General features: G+C 38.9%; 1 protein-coding gene across 2 annotated transcripts in view; it reads right to left on the bottom strand.

Moving 5' to 3' along the window:
- PTPRR (protein tyrosine phosphatase receptor type R) overlaps positions 1–17,760 on the bottom strand; it is a 282,539-nt gene that overhangs the window by 114,911 nt on the left and 149,868 nt on the right. For both annotated transcript variants that reach the window (XM_055395488.2, XM_088836978.1), the window contains 3 exons: positions 16,104–16,217; positions 13,289–13,444; positions 3,939–4,049 (listed from right to left, as the gene is read on the bottom strand). In XM_055395488.2, the coding sequence (XP_055251463.2) occupies positions 3,939–4,049; positions 13,289–13,444; positions 16,104–16,217 (381 nt within the window). The remainder of the gene's footprint in view (positions 1–3,938; positions 4,050–13,288; positions 13,445–16,103; positions 16,218–17,760) is intronic.

Below are 17,760 nucleotides of genomic sequence, written 5' to 3'. Positions count from 1 at the left end.
TCATTATCAAAAACACTTGAACATGTACAAAGATAAGCTTATTTTAGAGAATCACATTTGACCAGTCCTACATGTGAACTTGTCAGTGGTTAAGTTGTATCAGATAAACTTAACTTTATCTCATTCCTGTGTAACAGGTAGTAGTTATTTTTCTATCAATATTAATTCCTTTCTATACTGCTGATTCCCCTGCTATTTTTTAAAGTGACCCTTTCACGTTAAAATGGAAGATCCTCTTTGAAACATATCATTCTACTACTTTCTTTCATTTATTCAAACATTTTTGGAATACAAATCTAAAGTGTTTCTTCTGTCTCACTACTCCCCATCTTGAATGGATTCCTCTCCCAGGAAATGGAAACACAACCATCCAGATTGTCAGTCAAATAACCTGGGAGTCATCTTTCATTTTTCTCTTTCTTCCTCCCAGAGAATCAGTACACAGCAAGTCTTTTCAATTCCACCTACAAATAAATCCTAATCCTTCACTCTTCTCCATCTCCACCCCCACCCCCTAACTCAGGGCCACCATCATATTTCTCATCAGGCTAATACAATAGCTGCTCCAACACTTCACCCCAAGTTCTATCCCCAATCACTCTCCACCAGCAGAGACTCTGATCTTTTAAATTCACAAGTCAGATCACATCAAAGCTCTGTCTGAAACAGCTTCTGCCCTTCTCCTGGAAGCCAGAGAGGACTCCTGCCTCAGCTTCAACTGCTCCATTCCATGCTCCACCTGTCACATCCTTTGCCGGGGAGGCCCTGTTCCTACTTTTTCAGATATCTCAGTTGTCTTTGATTGCTCTGCTCCATTCTCTCACTATTATCTCACTGTGAGTTCTTCATGGCACTTAATGCTTTTGATTCTTTACAAAATAAGCAAATTTTATTTTTTTAGGAGCAGTGTTAGGTTTATTAGAAATTGAGCAGAGAGCAAAGCTCTCGTATTGCCCCCTCCCCCAACTCCCTCAACAACTTCCTTTATTACTAACATCTTGCATTCGTGTGGCACACTTGTTACTAATTAAGTCAACACTGATGTGTTATCATTAACTGAAGCCTAGAACATAGATTAGGGCTCACTCACTCTTGATGCTGTACGTTCCATGGGTTTTGACAAATCCATAATGTCATGTATCACACAGTATCACACAGAAAAGTTTCACTGCCCTAAAAGTCTTAACTACTCATCTCTCCCCCACAACTTCTGACAACCACTGATCTTTCTACTGTCTCTATAGTTTTGCCTCTGCCAGAATGTCATATACTAGGAATCATAGGATATGAACACTATTTGATTTTTAAAAAAACAACTTAATTATTGTCTCTATCTTCTTCTGGAGAATAGGCACCCTGAGCACAGGGACCCTATCAGTCTTGTTCCTTCCTTTGCCCAAGGGCCAACAACAGGCTCACAGAGAACCCACTGCAGGAATTCCTGGATTGAATGAATTGATGAATCTACCTACCAGCCCGGAAGGGAGCAATCACCTACACACTTTTGAAACATTTCATTCTTGGTTTCTTCTAGCAACGTGGAGCAGACTTAGATTTTTGAATTTTACATGGACGCTTTGCAGCTATTGGGAAAAGAAGGGTCAGCTGTTCCTTGGCCCCAGGCAGTTTAGTGTGTGGTGACTACAGGTTGACCAATATGTAGGGTGGGAATTTATCCAATCATGTTGGATACATGAAGATCCACCCTGAGCTAGAGATACAGAATTTGGAGCATATCTAACACGTTAATAGCAACCTCTGATCTGACTCCCTCAGCCCTCTAGTGCTCATGAGCTGCTCAGGAATCTGCTTTCCCACTTTCTTCCTTTCATCCTTGCCTTTGCTCTTCTGGATCTTAAGTATTTACTTCCGGAACAAGGAGGCTTCCCAGATGGCACAGTGATAAAGAATCCGCCTGCCAGTGCAGGAGATGCGGGTTCGATCCCTGGGTAGGGAAGATCCTGGAGAAGGAAATGGCAACCCACTCCAGTATTCTTGCCTTAAAAATCCCATGGACAGAGGAACCTGATGGGCGACAGTCCGAAGTGAAGTGAAGTGAGTCACTCAGTTGTGTCCAACTCTTCGTGACCCCAAGGACTATACAGTCCACAGAATTCTGGCCAGAATACTGGAGTGGGTAGCCTTTCCCTTCTCCAGGGGGATCTTCCCAACCCAGGAATCAAACCCAGGTCTCCTGCATTGCAGGCAGATTCTTTACCAGCTGAGACACAAGGGAAGCCCAAGAATACTGGAGTGGGTAGCCAATCCCTTCTCCAGGGGTTCTTCCTGACCCAGGAATTGAACTGGGGTCTCCTACATTGCAGGTGGATTCTTTACCAACTGAGCTACCAGGGCTACAGTCCATAGGGTCACAAAGAGTCAGACATGATACAATGTCCACTTGAATCTCTCTGTATCCTTTTCTATTTTCCTCTTCCTTCCAATGTTCCGAGCAGAAAAATACTGTAACTGTGACTTATAAGATAGAGGACAACACTTGAGATTTACTCTATTAAAAAAAGAAAAAAAGAACCACATATTTTAAAACACAATTAACCATAACAAGAAACCATATCCTATACTACCTAAAAAATGTCCAGAGGTGTCTGTCAAAATTTCCATAAAACCTCCAAATTTCATTAAAATTTTTACCCTTAACCTCCACTATTTAGCTGTAAAAATCTGCGTTCTTACTCTTAAATTATTCTTTTGTTGGTCATGTCACAATTTTTAGAAATCTTCTTTCTGAATGCCTGATCCATAGGAGATGCCTCTGAATTCATGATGATGGGAACTCTAGGGTGACTGGAAACTTGCTACTTCCTAAAGTTTAGATTCTAGGAAATATGCCAATCTTTAGCCTATTTAAGGCCTTAATTGTTTTATATCCTTCAAGTTTAGACCCACTCAGCCTCTATCTTTCCAAACTGAGCCCTAATCTTTCTTATATAAACCCCTTCCCAGGACAAGGAGCACAAATGAACAAAACCCATTTAAGACACTCAGCAACACTGTTGACTACTGCAAGCATACTTGGAGTGATGTCTTTTGCAGGGGGCATTTAAAAACTAAGGAGGGAATGCTTTTACAAATGTGCAAAATTAAGAAGAACATAGCACACAGGAAAAAAATATATTAAAAGCCATTCATAAACTTCAAATATTTTAAGTTATATTACAGAATTTTCAAAAGAATAGAATATTTTATCATTCTATTGGAAAGGTAACTGTTAATTCATTCAACACCAAGAAGCACTGCCTATTTTAGTGTGTTTAAGTTTATTTGGAGTTCTATTTTTTAAAATTTGAAATATACTCTTAAAGGCTTCACATCTATAACTTGTCATTTACAGAGTTATTTGAAGTATATGCTTTTATACTTTAAATTATTCTTTCACCTAAGAATTAGTTGATTATGGATTGTTTAGCCTTTTAGCCTATAGTCATCTCCTTTTCATGCCTGGAATTTCATAGAGTGCTTTCAAGGCCCATTAAAAATAAGAAAACCTTATTTTTTACTCATTAAGAAGTAAACTTACCCCTAAGATATATTTCTTTTAAAATTTTTTCCCAAGTTGCATAAAGATGATATAAAAGAAGAAATAAAGTAAGCCCAAAGTGCACCCATGAGATTTAAACGACTTTGAGGGTTTCAGTGACCTCGGTAAATCAGTTTCTGAAGTTTCATTCTCAGGGTTGATCAAGTTACTAAAAGCCTCAGTGCAATTATAGCCTTATTCTGCAGGTCGGAATCCATAATTCCATAGGTTTTCCTTTAGCTTTCACTCTGCTGTTAGATGTGAAATATTCCCAACCTAGCAGGATCAGAGCCTTGCTTCTGTTCCCAGTCTTTCCAACATTCTTTTTAATGGCAATGTATCCAATAATATCAAATGGTGGGCTCAGTAAAAGATAAAATATATAAAGAAACAAACTTACCATCAAACACGTTACTATAATAACAAAGATGCTGAGAAAAATGACAACAGCATAAAATCCTTCTTTGCTCCAGATTTTGTCCGCTTCATGCTGCCCTTGTAAAACGTTTTTCTTTGAAAGCAAAACAGAAAGTCCGACGTTAAATGAGAGCTTAAGGAGACTGGCGTTCTTATCAGACACTAAACATATTTTTAGCTTGATTCCATCCAGTGTAGTAGAACACACCTACATCCCCCGCTGCCAGAGCTGCTTCTCAAACTGATCTGAGACATCGGATTGCTGTTCTCATACATTAGACTATTTTATCTCCTGTATAGGAGCAAGTATGCCCGACACGGGGTACTGGGCGCCAGCCTTTGTTAATGTCCCTCCAGTTCTCTCTCAGAAACTACCTGGTTCGTAGGTGAGAGAGTTCTGCTCTTTTCTGTGTTGAGGAAACTGAAGCTTTCCTTACTCTGTTTTCAGACTCCTCCCACAACACCAACACCCTGATTTATGTGCTGTAATACTGCTCTCAACTTTTAAACAAAAGTGAAACAGGTGCAGTCTCATGATGCATTAATAAACAGAGCAACAATGTCGAGATCATTTCCTTCCTTTTTATTTAATGAAATCTTTTTTAAAAAAAATCCAGTCTATTTTGTCAAAATCTGATGACTGTACCACTTTAGCCATATAAATTGTTAGGACTTTATATTTTACTGAAATCAATAGGAAGCATCAAAATATCTAAAATTATTTGGTAGGTAATAAAAGGAAAATAGTTTTATTTATTTGTTTGTTTATTAGCTTACTATTTGAGGGGTTGAAAGGGTAGAGAAATAGCATGAATAAAATGTCAATGAGTGATTTAGTTTAATTTTACCTATTCTTTTAAAAAACACATCTACTAAAATCACATCTTATAATGAAATGGAGTTTTATAATTTATATAAATTATAATTTTATATAAGTTTATATAAGCTTTGTAATTCAGTGAAATTTACAGATTTAGGTTAAAGAAAATTTAGCTGGAAACCAAATGGTCCACAAATAGGAAAAACATATAAGGCTAAATCAAGTTGAATGCTCCCACTCATCTAAAATTACATTTTGTTGAAGTCTGATTTTTCTTCCCTTTAGTTGAGCTGTCTCCAGTGATTAAGAAAGCCCCGAACAACAGGACAGTGATGATGAAAGACCACAAAGGGAGTGGCTCTGGAGAAAGAGAGGTCCTCCTGAGCATTCCAGAGGCAGAGGAATTCCCAACTTAGTGTAACCACTGGGATGACTTCAGCCTATACTATGTGGAGAAGAATCACCCAGCTGATCCTAGTCAACCTATAGCATCCTGAGAAATAAATAGTGATTGTCTCAAAAAAAAAGTCTTCAGCAAAACCTGTTCTTGTAGGTGTCTGAATTTTGAAATCATTGTTAATTATTTTTCAAGACTTAAAAAATGCATTCCATCCTTGTAAATTAGACAAAAAGAAACACTTGCCTTTTGAAAAATATTTTAAGAAAAGCTTCTATCCTGAAACTCAAGTGAGTCTTGGTGGTGAGTTGAACAAAACAGAACAGAAAGGATCTTTGAGTTCAATTGTGGTTATAACTATGTGAGGAAGACCTCTATTGTTTGAAGTAGCTGAATTTCCCTTTCTTTTGCTTGTAAAATACACTTAAATTCATTGTAATACCTTGTCTTCTTTAAGACAGAGACAAATTTATAGATGCAAGAAATGATTAATGAATGTTTTTAAAATATATGAGTGGTAAGTTGATGGAGAATCTGAAAATGCTTGCTTGTTAAATAAGCAGAAACTCATATGTCCTCCTAAAAAGGAAATCTTGGGTTCCAGTGACAACTTGTCTTAGCCAAACCATATTTTATTCCAATGTCTTTGTAAACATAGCTAGAAACTAATAGAAAACTCTTGTAGAAATCAAGTATAAATATGGAAATGAGCATTTTTTTTTTTGCAGGCAACTAAATAGCATCTATTGCTTGCTATAAAAGCAAAGCACTTAAGCCTTCAAGTAGGCAGCATAAACTTGTCAAATTTAAGTGTGAGGATCTGAGCTTTAGTTCATATAAAATTTGGATTAAAAAGGAGTGGTTAGGTGGGTGGAAAGAGATTTTGTGTTCCTAACCTGATTTGGTTCATCTTTTTCCTGCTATAGTTTGACACCTCCTGGAACATCAACATGTTCTTTTCTGCTTAAGACAAATCAGTTATGATTTCTCTTTTAACCAAAGCAGTAATGATGGAGGAATGAACTTCCCACCTCCCATCCCCCTACCCCTAGTTAGAGAGACACATGTTTTGAACTCCTAGAACTTAGTCACTGCACTTTCTTGGTAAACAGATTTCCTTTGAGTCATGCTGGTCCTACTGAGCACTACTATATTTGTACAGAGATCTAAAAGCCTTGATAAGGGCAGGGTAGTAAATGAAAAAGTTTGTAGTTAAGATCCCACAAATCACAAGATTGTAATTCACAAAGTCTCCAGTCTAACCTTTGTATAAGGTTACCGTGATGCCTTTTACATTTTGACAGGGGCCTGAGGGTTCAATGATTCAGCGGCTCCATGGCCAGGTCACACCAATGTACTGTATTATCTTTACATCTTATTTCACAACCATATCACTTTCCTTTTAACTCTGTGGCAGTAGAAGAAGCTGCTGGGTTTTGTTTTGATTATTTAAAAAGTGGGTGGTTTCCTATACTGACAGCAATGACTTCTCTACATCCTGTTTAATAATTTGATGCATTATAATTTCATTTTTTTTAAAGAAAAAACCAATTCTGACCCCAAATACTGGGAAATATTTCCATTGCTAGGAGAGATAATACAGAGACTTTAAGAGGTATATCTTTTCAGAAAAGTGAAGCACACAGAGTAAGAATAAAATGGAAATGTTACAAATTAGCTGGTTAATTAATTGACTTAGGCAGATTAATGAGATGTGTCATATAACACTTCATCACTTCCTGGCAAAAAAATGGGGAAACAATGGAAACAGTGACAGACTTTATTTTGGGGGGCTCCAAAATCACTGCAGATGGTGACTGCAGCCATGAAATTAAAAGATGCTTGCTCCTTGGAAGAAAAGCTATGACCAACCTAGATAGCATATTAAAAAGCAGAGACATTACTTTGCCAACAAAGGTCCATCTAGTCAAGGCTATGGTTTTTCCAGTGGTCATGTATGGATGTGAGAGTTGGACCATAAAGAAAGCTGAGCACTGAAGAATTGATGCTTTTGAATTGTGTTGTTGGAGAATACTCTTGAGAGTCCCTTGGACTGCAAGGAGATCAAACCAGTTAATCCTAAAGGAAATCAGTCCTGAATATTCATTGGAAGGACTGATGCTAAAGCTGAAGCTGAATATTTTGGCCATCTAATGTGAAGAACTGACTCATTAGGAAAAACTCCAACTGGGAAAGACTGAAGGCAGGAGGAGAAGGGGATGACAGAAGATGAGATGGTTGGATGGCATCACCAACTTGATGGACATGAGTTTGAGCAAGCTCTGGGAGTTGGTGATGGACAGGGAAGCCTGGCATGCTGCAGTCCATGGGGTCACAAAGAATTAGAAATGGCTAAGCGACTGAACTGAACTGATCATATAATAATATGGTTTTGTTAGATAAATGCCAAACTTCCACCGTATCATGCACAAGGTAAACGATTTGGTATGCATGATCTGACCCATGTTAACACTGATTGTATTCCTTCTCGTCACTGTATGGCTAGGACTATATAACTGTTTAGACAACTGGCTAATGTTTCAAGGAACAATCACCAAACTCATGAATGAGGTTTTATATTTATTTGGTATGATTATTTTCTCTTTGTAAACATTCCAAGAAGGTATCAGTCATTACCTTGACCTTTTATTTAAAAAAGGTAACATCCTCCTTTGAAATATAAAACCTGTGAAACTAGGGTAATTTGCAATTGAACAACAACAAAATCTTAAATCATTTTTTCACTATCAATACAGAATGTACTGCTTCAATAGACATTTAATTAATTTTATAAAGGCATTTAAAAATAGAAACTAAAATAATGAATTTAATTTTATTTCCCTGAGATTTAACTTATTAGGCAAGAGGAAGTCTAGTTTTCAATCTTTATGAGCATCTTTAAACAATACTTGAGGTCCTACAATGTTCTAAGTATCATATGAAAATATATAAAAGAAAAAACGTCTTTGTCGCTCAAGAAACTTAAATTCGAAATAAACACAGATGAATAAGTAAAAGGAATTCTGTTTGGTATTTGTCTATGTTTCCCAAGGGTCGTTTCTGATTTAAATAAAATCAAACAAATAAATAAATGGCAACAACAAAAAAACACACCCTTCCCTGGAAGTAATTAATAAAAGTGTAGAAACGGATGCTTCAAGACAGCATTCATCATGCTCTGTAATCCATGTAAGGGATGAAAACCCCAAATACCAGTGTTCCTTGTTTTATTGTTCTGGTAATAACCACGTTACCATAACAGGGCTATAATTTGGGGATTAGAAACATGAAAGAATGGGTTGAGACTTAAGCTGTTTATTATACATGAACCACAACGATGAATAAAGAAGTGGGGGAATTTGAAGAATACCTATCAGCTTAAAGAACTATCAACAAATGCTCTTGCAGAGCCTCTTGGACTGTTGGTGTCTGAAGCTCCCAGCAAGGCCCTATGAACACTGAAGATGGCTCTCTCCTGGCCGCAGTTAGAGCTTCTGGTCAGAGGGTATCAATGGGCCCATTCTAGAAATGCCAGAAGAAAAGGCTGCAAACAATCCACCAGTCCTTGACGAAATGTTCCTTCTATCCAATTAAAACACATCCTAATCTTCTGTAATATAAAAATTCCCATATTCTAGATTTCCTAGATTGTTCAGTTAGGTTCAGTCGCTCAGTCATGACTGACTCTTTGCGACCCCATGAATCACAGCACGCCAGGCCTCCCTGTCCATCACCAACTCCAGGAGTTCACTCAAACTCATGTCCATTGAGTCGGTGATGCCATCCAGCCATCTCATTCTCTGTCGTCCCCTTCTCCTCCCGCCCCAGACTCCCACAATTCTTTCAGACAATATCATATTTTGATCATCAAATACTCTTTCATTATTCAAATGCAGTACAGGCTTGAGGTCTACTGACAGCTAACAGTTCTGTGACAGGAATTCAGGCTAGACTGCTTGCCTTCACCAGGCTGAGGTGTGCTGCACCTCAAATATTTGATTTTAACTAATTTTTGGTATGGTGAGCTTCCCTTGGTTCACAAATCTAGATGACTCACTAAGCTGCCATATTCCTAAAGCCTTCAGAATGTCATTTAAATGCAGAATAAGGCACCAGGAAGAAACACTTATTCACTGAAAGCTTACAGGTGTGTGTGTGTGTGTGTGTGTGTGTGTGTGTGTGCGCACGCGCGCGTGCTCAGTTGAGTCTGACTCTTTGCAACCTCTTGGACTGTAGCCCGCCAGGCTCCTCTGTCCATGGGATTCTCCAGGCAAGAACTCTGGAGCAGGATGCCATGTCCTACTCTAGGGGATCTTCCCAACCCAGTGTGGGTAGCGGTATAAATTAATCTAATGGTCTATTTTAAATTTTAGAGATGAGTTGTTCCGAGCAAAATGTATACAAGTCAGTCTGTGAGGGGCCTGGACTATGGGCATGGAGTTTGGTTTGATGTAGAAAAGGGAGCCTCTTCAGGGTCACGTGTGAGGGCTGGGGTGGGGTCTGGGTATTTGAGCTCATGTTGACTCCTTCTCCTGGTCCTGGTCTCTCTGAATTATGAAGTGTCCTCTTCTTTCTCAAAACACCCATAGCACAGTACGGTTATGTTTTCGTAGCCCTGTATTCTCCTTATCTGCTTGTCTCTGGTCGCCCTGTTGTGAATAGAACTCACCGAAAGCAAAAGTCATATCTTATTTGTGTGTTTGTTCGCTTATGCATTTTTCTGACTTTGGACACCACCTAGCCCAGTTCTTGGCTATTTTTACACCCACTGTATGCCAGGCCTTGAATGAAGGCACTGAGTACACACATGAAATGAATTGGCACATGCTGTCAAGGAACAACAGTGTAGAGATGGCCCTGAAGGCCAACAGGGGATACGTCTTTGTACTAAACTCAATGAGAACAGAAAGCCAGTAGCCATGCCTGTGGAGGCACAGGGGAAGGCTTCACTATACAGTACACTGATCTTTAAACATGAAAGGTGTGTAGACGTATCAACATACATACAAGCCCATGGAGAGAAGAAATGGTGTGTGGTGTCCTGGTGCCTATTAAGTTTGGATTTGCTGAAACGTAAACCAAGAGAGTGTTGTTCAACAATAATAAAGCTCTGTACACAAAGAACCATATATCACAGTAAGAAATTCAGACTTGATTCCGCAGGATTTAGGAAGCCAAAGGAGAATCAGGACGTTAGGAGGGCATGGCCGGACTCGCTTTTAGAATGATTACTCTGGTGGCAAGAAAGAAAACACTGTGTGTGTGCACGTGTGCGTGTGTGTGTGTGTGAATGTGCAGGTGAGGAGGCATGTGCGTACATGTGTGTGTGTGTATGTGTTGGGCTTGGTGGTGGAGACAGCAGGGAAGAAAACAACACTAAATGCAGGGAGACCAGCTGGAGGTGGTTGTTACAGTCATGGTTCAGTGATAAAATACATTTTCATTCTGCATTCAAAGTATATTTGTTTAGTGTCTACTCTGTGATAACTTCCATGTATTTTCTTTCGTTTTAAAATTTTATTCTTATTTCAAGCTTATAAGATGAGGACTATACCCAATTTTTTCCTTTTTCTTTTGTTTTCTTTTCCTTTCTTCTTCTTCCCTCCTTTCTTTCTTTCTTCCTTTTTTCTTTCTCTATATTCATGTAGGATATGAAGAATCTGAGTCTCAGAGGCTGATGCTAGATAAAGACAGACTGAATTTCGCAGAGACTAAATCACCCAAGGTCACACACACATTTTAAATGCTGGCTTTGGGATTCAAACTCAATCTTGTAACAAAGCTTTTTATACCACACCTGACATTTGCTATAATGAGAGGCGGTGTGCTTCACTGCAAAGGGAAATAGACTAGGAATAAGATGTCTAGATGCTGTTGCTGCTGCTGCTAAGTCGCTTCAGTCGTGTCCAACTCTGTGCGACCCCATAGACGGCAGCCCACTAAGCTCCCCCGTCCCTGGGATTCTCCAAGCAAGAACACTGGAGTGGGTTGCCATTTCCTTCTCCAATGCATGAGAGTGAAAAGAGAAAGTGAAGTTGCTCAGTCTTCACTGAGACTTTCAATGGGACTTTCCAGGCAAGAGTACTGGAGTGGGTTACTGCTTGATACTTCACTTGCTTTGTCACCTTGATGAAATCACTTAATTTCTATGGGCCTTACTCTCTGTATCTTTGAAATGGCCATATGTGTTCTCTCAAGGTCTAATTCTATGATTCTGTGAATTTAATTATGTTTATTTGAAAGTGAAAGTGAAGTCGCTCAGTCCTGTCTGACTCTTTGCGACCCTGTGGACTGTAGCCCACCACGCTTCTCTGTCCATGGGATTTTCCAGGCAAGAGTACTGGAGTGGATTGCCCTTTCCTTCTCCAGAGTATCTTCCCAACCCAGGGATCGAACCCAGGTCTCCCGCATTGTAAGCAAGACGCTTTACCGTCTGAGCCACCAGGGAAGTCTTCTCATGTTTATTTGGGATGATGTTTATTCTAGCAAGTTTGTTAAGAGTGGGACACAGCAGAGAGAAGTAAAAATGAGACTGGATTTATTTAGGAATGAAAATGGTGGAGGTGGTAGGGGAAATCTGAAAAGTGACAAATTTAGAAAACACTATAAAGGAAATATTCATAGTTCTAAAGACTGGGTTTCTCACCAATTGAAAAAGCACATTTCATATTAATCCCAAGGTAGGCTTCCCTGATGGAGAAGGCAATGGCAAGCCACTCCAGTACTCTTGCCTAGAAAATCCCATGGACGGCGGAGCCTGGTAGGCTGCAGTCCATGGGGTCGCTATGAGTCAGACATGACTGAGCGACTTCACTTTCACTTTCACACATTGGAGAAGGAAATGGCAGCCCACTCCAGTGTTCTTGCCTGGAGAATCCCAGGCACGGGGAGCCTGGTGGGCTGCCGTCTATGGGGTCGCACAGAGTTGGACACGACTGAAGTGACTTAGCAGCAGCAGGCTTCCTTGATAGCTCAGCTTGGTAAATAGTCTGCCTGCAATGCAGGAGACCCCAGTTCAATTCCTGGGTCGGGAAGATCCCCTGGAGAAAGGATAGGCTACCCACTCCAGTATTCTTGGGCTTCCCTTGTGACTCAGCTGGTAAAGAATCTGCCTGCAATGTGGGAGACCTGGGTTCAATCCCTGGATTGGGAAGACCCCCTGGAGAAGGGAAAGGCTACCCACTCCAGTCCAGCCTAGAGAATTCCATGGGCTATACAGTCCATGGGGTCATAAAGAGATGGACATGACTGAACAACTTTCACTTCACTTTCATATACATGTGGACTTCCCTGGTAGTTCAGTAGTTAAGAATCTGACTGCCAGTGCAAGGGACAAAGGTTTGATCCCTGGTCTGAGAAGATTCCATGTACTGTGGGGCAACTAAGCCTGTGCACTGAAACTACTGAGCCTACACTCTAGAGCCCACAAGCCACAAGTACTGAAGCCCATGTGCCATAGAGCCCGTGTTCTGCAACAAGAGAAGCCACCGCAATGACAGGTCCAGGCATTGCAACGAGACAAAGCCCATGTCCAGTAACAAAGACCCAGCACAGCTTAAAATAAATAAATTTATTTTATTTAGAATTCCAAGGGGTTGCAAAAAGTCAGACACAACTGAGTGACTTTCACTTATTAGTGGAAAAAAGTGACCATTTTGACAACAAAAACAATGAGAAGCAAAACTGTTGAGGAGGAAAGATATCAGGGTGTTTTTTGGAACAGCTCAGTAACAAGCAATCAATTGACAAATATATCTAAATGACTTTTCTTCTGGACAATTTGTTGAATAAGTCGAAATAAATTATAAGGCCATAAGACTGGAAAGGAAACTGTCAAAAAGTGACACTTTGATATGAAAATGAACTTCCTTAAGGGATAAAAATACACAGAGTGAAATCAGAGAATTTTGACCCTTAGGTAGATTTTTATATTATCAGTTAACACACAATCAACAGCTTTCATCTCAAAGTCTCCTAGAACTGGGTTGTGTCACACTGCTGCTGCTGCTCTCACTTCAGTCATGTCCGACTCTGTGCAACCCCATAGATGGCAGCCCACTGGGATTCTCAGTAACGGTGCAAAATTTTAAATGAAATATTCCACACAACAACCTACCTCAGGGGAGATGTCTGTAATTCCAAACTGAGATAAACTCTGATGCAAAACATTGATATTGAGTGAACGCAGCACTTCTTCAGATGGCAGAGCATCAGAAAATCCTGCTTTTCGATTTATGGGAGATACAAATAGTTCAACACTGTTCTTCTCTTCCTAGTAAAAGCAGATTATTTGTTTATGTTAGTAGACATGTGAAGCAAATTTGGGAAATGTTTTTTGCTTTTCCTCTAGAAATATTAAAGAAAACCAGAACCTTAGATTCCTAAATGGCATCTTGGAGATCATTTTTATTAAGTATTCTCTTGTACACTTAAAATTACCAGGCCAAAGTCCCAAATCTTCAAATGGCCTTCTTTCAATTAGTTAACATGTCTAGTTTTCTAATTTTATGTTTCACTAGATGCTGGTTTATTTCCTATTCGATACTATAATTTTTGAGATATATTGTTCAGATGTTTCCTGAGAAATTGTGTTTTAAGAAGTATTTTAAAATCAAATGAGCTAAGCAAAATCTGATTTAACAGTACAATTATTAGACATCATCACCCCATCTTATAACTGGCATTAATGTGAAGACTGGACTAACTAAGGAAGGCAATGCTGTCTTTGAACTTACTTCCTTGATCCTGTTTTTCACTTTAAATATGTCACACTCTAAAGATCTATTGTTCAGTAGAAATGCATGTGTTATGCAATGATATCATGTTACTTTCCTATTAGTCTGACCTCATTTGCGGAGACAGGGTGAGAGGACTTCTTACCATAAACGGCTGATGTGCCACACACCCATAAGAAACAAACACTGCACAACATGATGCTGCCATTGATAGATTCTCTTTCACAACTTACACAAAACACTTAGAAAGAAAATTGTGGTTAGCTTTTCTTTTCAATACACAGGGTTCTATCCTGCTAGAAAACTTCTTTTTTAAAGAATATTTTCTTTGAATGCAATTTATCAGACGTTCAGTCAGGTTTACAATGGAGGACAGCTAGCAATCCAGGAAAAAATGCTTCTGTGTTTGCAGCAAACAACAGGCAACAACTGGATATCACATAATGCTGATGTGAAAGATGTTGACAATAATTAAAAGAGTTTATGATCTAATAGCGGCAATAGTAGGGAGAGACACTTGTTTTGTACTTGTCATGCTCCCCTGTGCCTTAAACCTGTTACCTCCAGGACAGAGGCATTATAGTCATTTCATGTTGTAAATGAAAGAACCTAAGTAACCTGCCTTACGTCATAGAGCTGGGACACGGTCAAATTGGAAATGAAATAGAATTCCGGGTCTGTCTCCACAGCACTTACTCTTAATCACGATACGGTGCTTCCTCAGGTGTCACCATAATTCAAACTATTACGAAAACTACTCTTAGAAACAGACATGCATAAATGCTGCTAACATTCTCTGAAGATATGCATATCCCTCTCTAGGTGTGGCAAACCCCTCTTTTATCCTTTCAAAGAGCCATTATACTCTTTAAAATCTACACACATAAAAGTATATCTAAGACCTCTAAGTACGTATATATAAAAAATCTAGATCTGAGACATCTATAATACCTCACTTCTCACTTGAGTAAGGTACACTCTGGATATAATTAACATTTCAAGATAATGGGAAATGCTATATTTCTTCTTCTATGGTATTTTTAAAAACTTTGTTTTTTTAAAAAAATCTTATTTAGTCCCAGAGATTAGCTGACTCACAGAATAAAAGTTATTATGGGGGTGAAGGAAATTCACCCGCCACACAGGAAAAAGGAAATAACAATTCTAAACCAAAATTAAAAGCAAATTCTTCTCCATATGTGGAAATGCAGGTATTGATGCAGTATAAAACTGAGCCTGAGCAGGAGCCTAAGAATTTAGGGCAAGGAGAACGAGAAGTACTTGCTTGAGTTTCTAAGGCAGTGGAAATTAAGAACAACTTTAAAACTGTAAAAGATTATTCCAAAGTCCCTTTTCACAGGAAGCTTTGATAATATGCTTTTTACAAAGAGAAAATCATAATATTTTAATCTGCCTTTCTTTGCCTTTGCTCACACCCACCTTCAAGTACAGATAGGAACATGTAGTTGGATGATATCAAGGTCCCAAAATATTGAGGAAAGAAGGAAAAGAAAGGATATGGGTGATTGATAGGTCTAAAGTGGGCCTAATAGAAAAGATCCTTTGGGCTTACTTCGTCCCACTTCAATTACCCATCCAAGTTTTCTCTTGACTTTTCAAGACTATTCTTGCATTCTCCTTGGACTGCTGTCCTTAAGGATGGTTCTTCTTCACTCTTTATTCAAAATCCTCTGCCTATGTGTTCACTATCCTTCATCCTCCTATACCTGAAGGGATTTTAATAGACGCTGTCTGGAGACAGAGTCTTACCTGATACAAAACATTTCTCTCCTAGGGAGAATATTTTGGGAGGAGTGTCAGGTTGGTGAGACAGGTATTCGGGGCCTTTCTATTTATACCTACCAGAGTAGCTAGTCTTGAACTATTAGACAGTTGACAAACGTTTCCTGTAATGGACCAGATAACAAATATTTTAACTTTCAATTTAGACAGACAATCTGTTACAACTACTCAACTCTGCCACTGTAGCATGAAAGAAGCCTTAGACAATATGTAAACAAATGGGTATGGTTTGTTACAATAAAACTTCTTTGACAAAAACAGGTGTTATGCCAGATTTGGCTCATGGGCCATAAAACTACAGCATGGGTGTTCTTTATTATTGTTCATTATTCTTGAGCCCTGCAATAAAGATCAAAGCCTATACTCTGGAAATACGAAATGTAGGTATCTTACAATGAGGCGATTGATGTGCACTTGCTGGGGTAAGAGTCCTAAAGCTGCAGCTACTCCTTGGCGAAATATCCGAAGCAAGGTTATGTTCAGCCTGTTTACATCCATTTGCAGTGTCTGGAAAATAAAAAAATTCAAATTGTAGTAAATCTTTGATTTTCAACATTCAGTTCCTGATGGATGACTGACTACAACAATTCCTGTGACTCTGAGAAATTCACAGTCATGGTGTTTTATTTCATTTTTAATGGAGATAAAATTATAGGGACATGTTACGTGAAATTTTTAATGGTGTTAGTTAAGAAGATGGTACATTGTATAATAATGCGATTTGTCTAGTTATAATCAAGAATTCACATGAATGATCAATTCACAAAGAATTTCACTGAAATGTGTACTGATTTATTTTGCTTTAAGTCCAGATGATAGAATGGAACATGCAGCCAAGTACATTTCAGTAATTCAAGCCAGAGGACATCTTTAATTTGTGTTCACACACAGTCACAGAGAGGAAGATTCTGTGTAAGTTCCATAACACCAGACTTGGCAGTTTCTCTATAGAGCAATTTGATGCCAGTGCAAGGCAAAAGAATGAGCTGCAATGATGCATTTTCAAACTCTGGTAAAGAAATCAATGGAACTGATAATTGAGTCTAAGGTAAATAATTCTTATTCAATTGCTTGGGCAAGCACTCTTAATTTTCAAATATCTTTGGAAAAAGACAACTAAGTATTTAAAAATTCCTAAAATATAAACCAAGGTATGCAATTAATACTACATCCTTAATTTAAGCCATGGGTGCTGTGATTACATTCAAAATTAGTTAACTATGTATTTTCAAAAATGCATCATAATCACTTGAAATGGATGCTTTGCAAAGTGGGGAAACAAAACCTTTAGGCATTTCTTATTTTATAACACTTAATTCCCTACTTTGACCATAGAAGATTAATGGTAACTGTTAGATGACTGCAATACCATCTATTCTATAAAGTGAGCTGCAGGTCTATGTACACACCTTTGTGATTAAGCGATTGGCTTTAAGTGTAATCTACTAGAGTGTAAGAACTCTTAGAAGACCTTCTCCCAGTTTGCTGCAAAAGAAGAATTAATACTGCTTCAATAATTTATAGGTTTGTTAGGAAATAGCAACTTCTCTGTACATAAAGCTGGTACAAAATAAGTGATTGGAAACTGGACCAAATACTCATTGCTACAGGTGGCACAGTGGTAAAGAACGTGCCTGCCCAAAGCAGGAGATGCAAGAGATGTAGATTCAATCTCTGGGTCAGTAAGATCCTTGGAGGGGGAAATGGCAACCCATTCTAGTATTTTTGCCTAGAGAATTCCATGGACAGAGGAGCCTGGTGGGTTATGGTCTCAGTTCAGCTCAGTTCAGTTGTTCAGTCGTGTCTGACTCTTTGCGACCCCATGAACCACAGCACGCCAGGCCTCCCTGTCCATCACCAACTCCCGGAGTTCACTCAGACTCATGTCCATTGAGTCAGTGATGCCATCCAGCCATCTCATCCTCTGTTATCCTCTTCTCCTCCTGCCCTCAATCTTTCTCAACATCAGGGTCTTTTCCATGAGTCAGCTTTTCGCATCAGGTTGTAGTCTACAGAGTTGCAAATAGTCAGACACAACTGAGCACGCACA

The sequence above is a fragment of the Moschus berezovskii genome, chromosome 6 (genome assembly GCF_049115385.1).
Source record: "Moschus berezovskii isolate FMDL1 chromosome 6, NW_MosBer_1.0, whole genome shotgun sequence".
NCBI classification, from domain to species: Eukaryota; Metazoa; Chordata; class Mammalia; order Artiodactyla; family Moschidae; genus Moschus; species Moschus berezovskii.
This window is presented reverse-complemented; position numbering and strand designations above follow the sequence as displayed.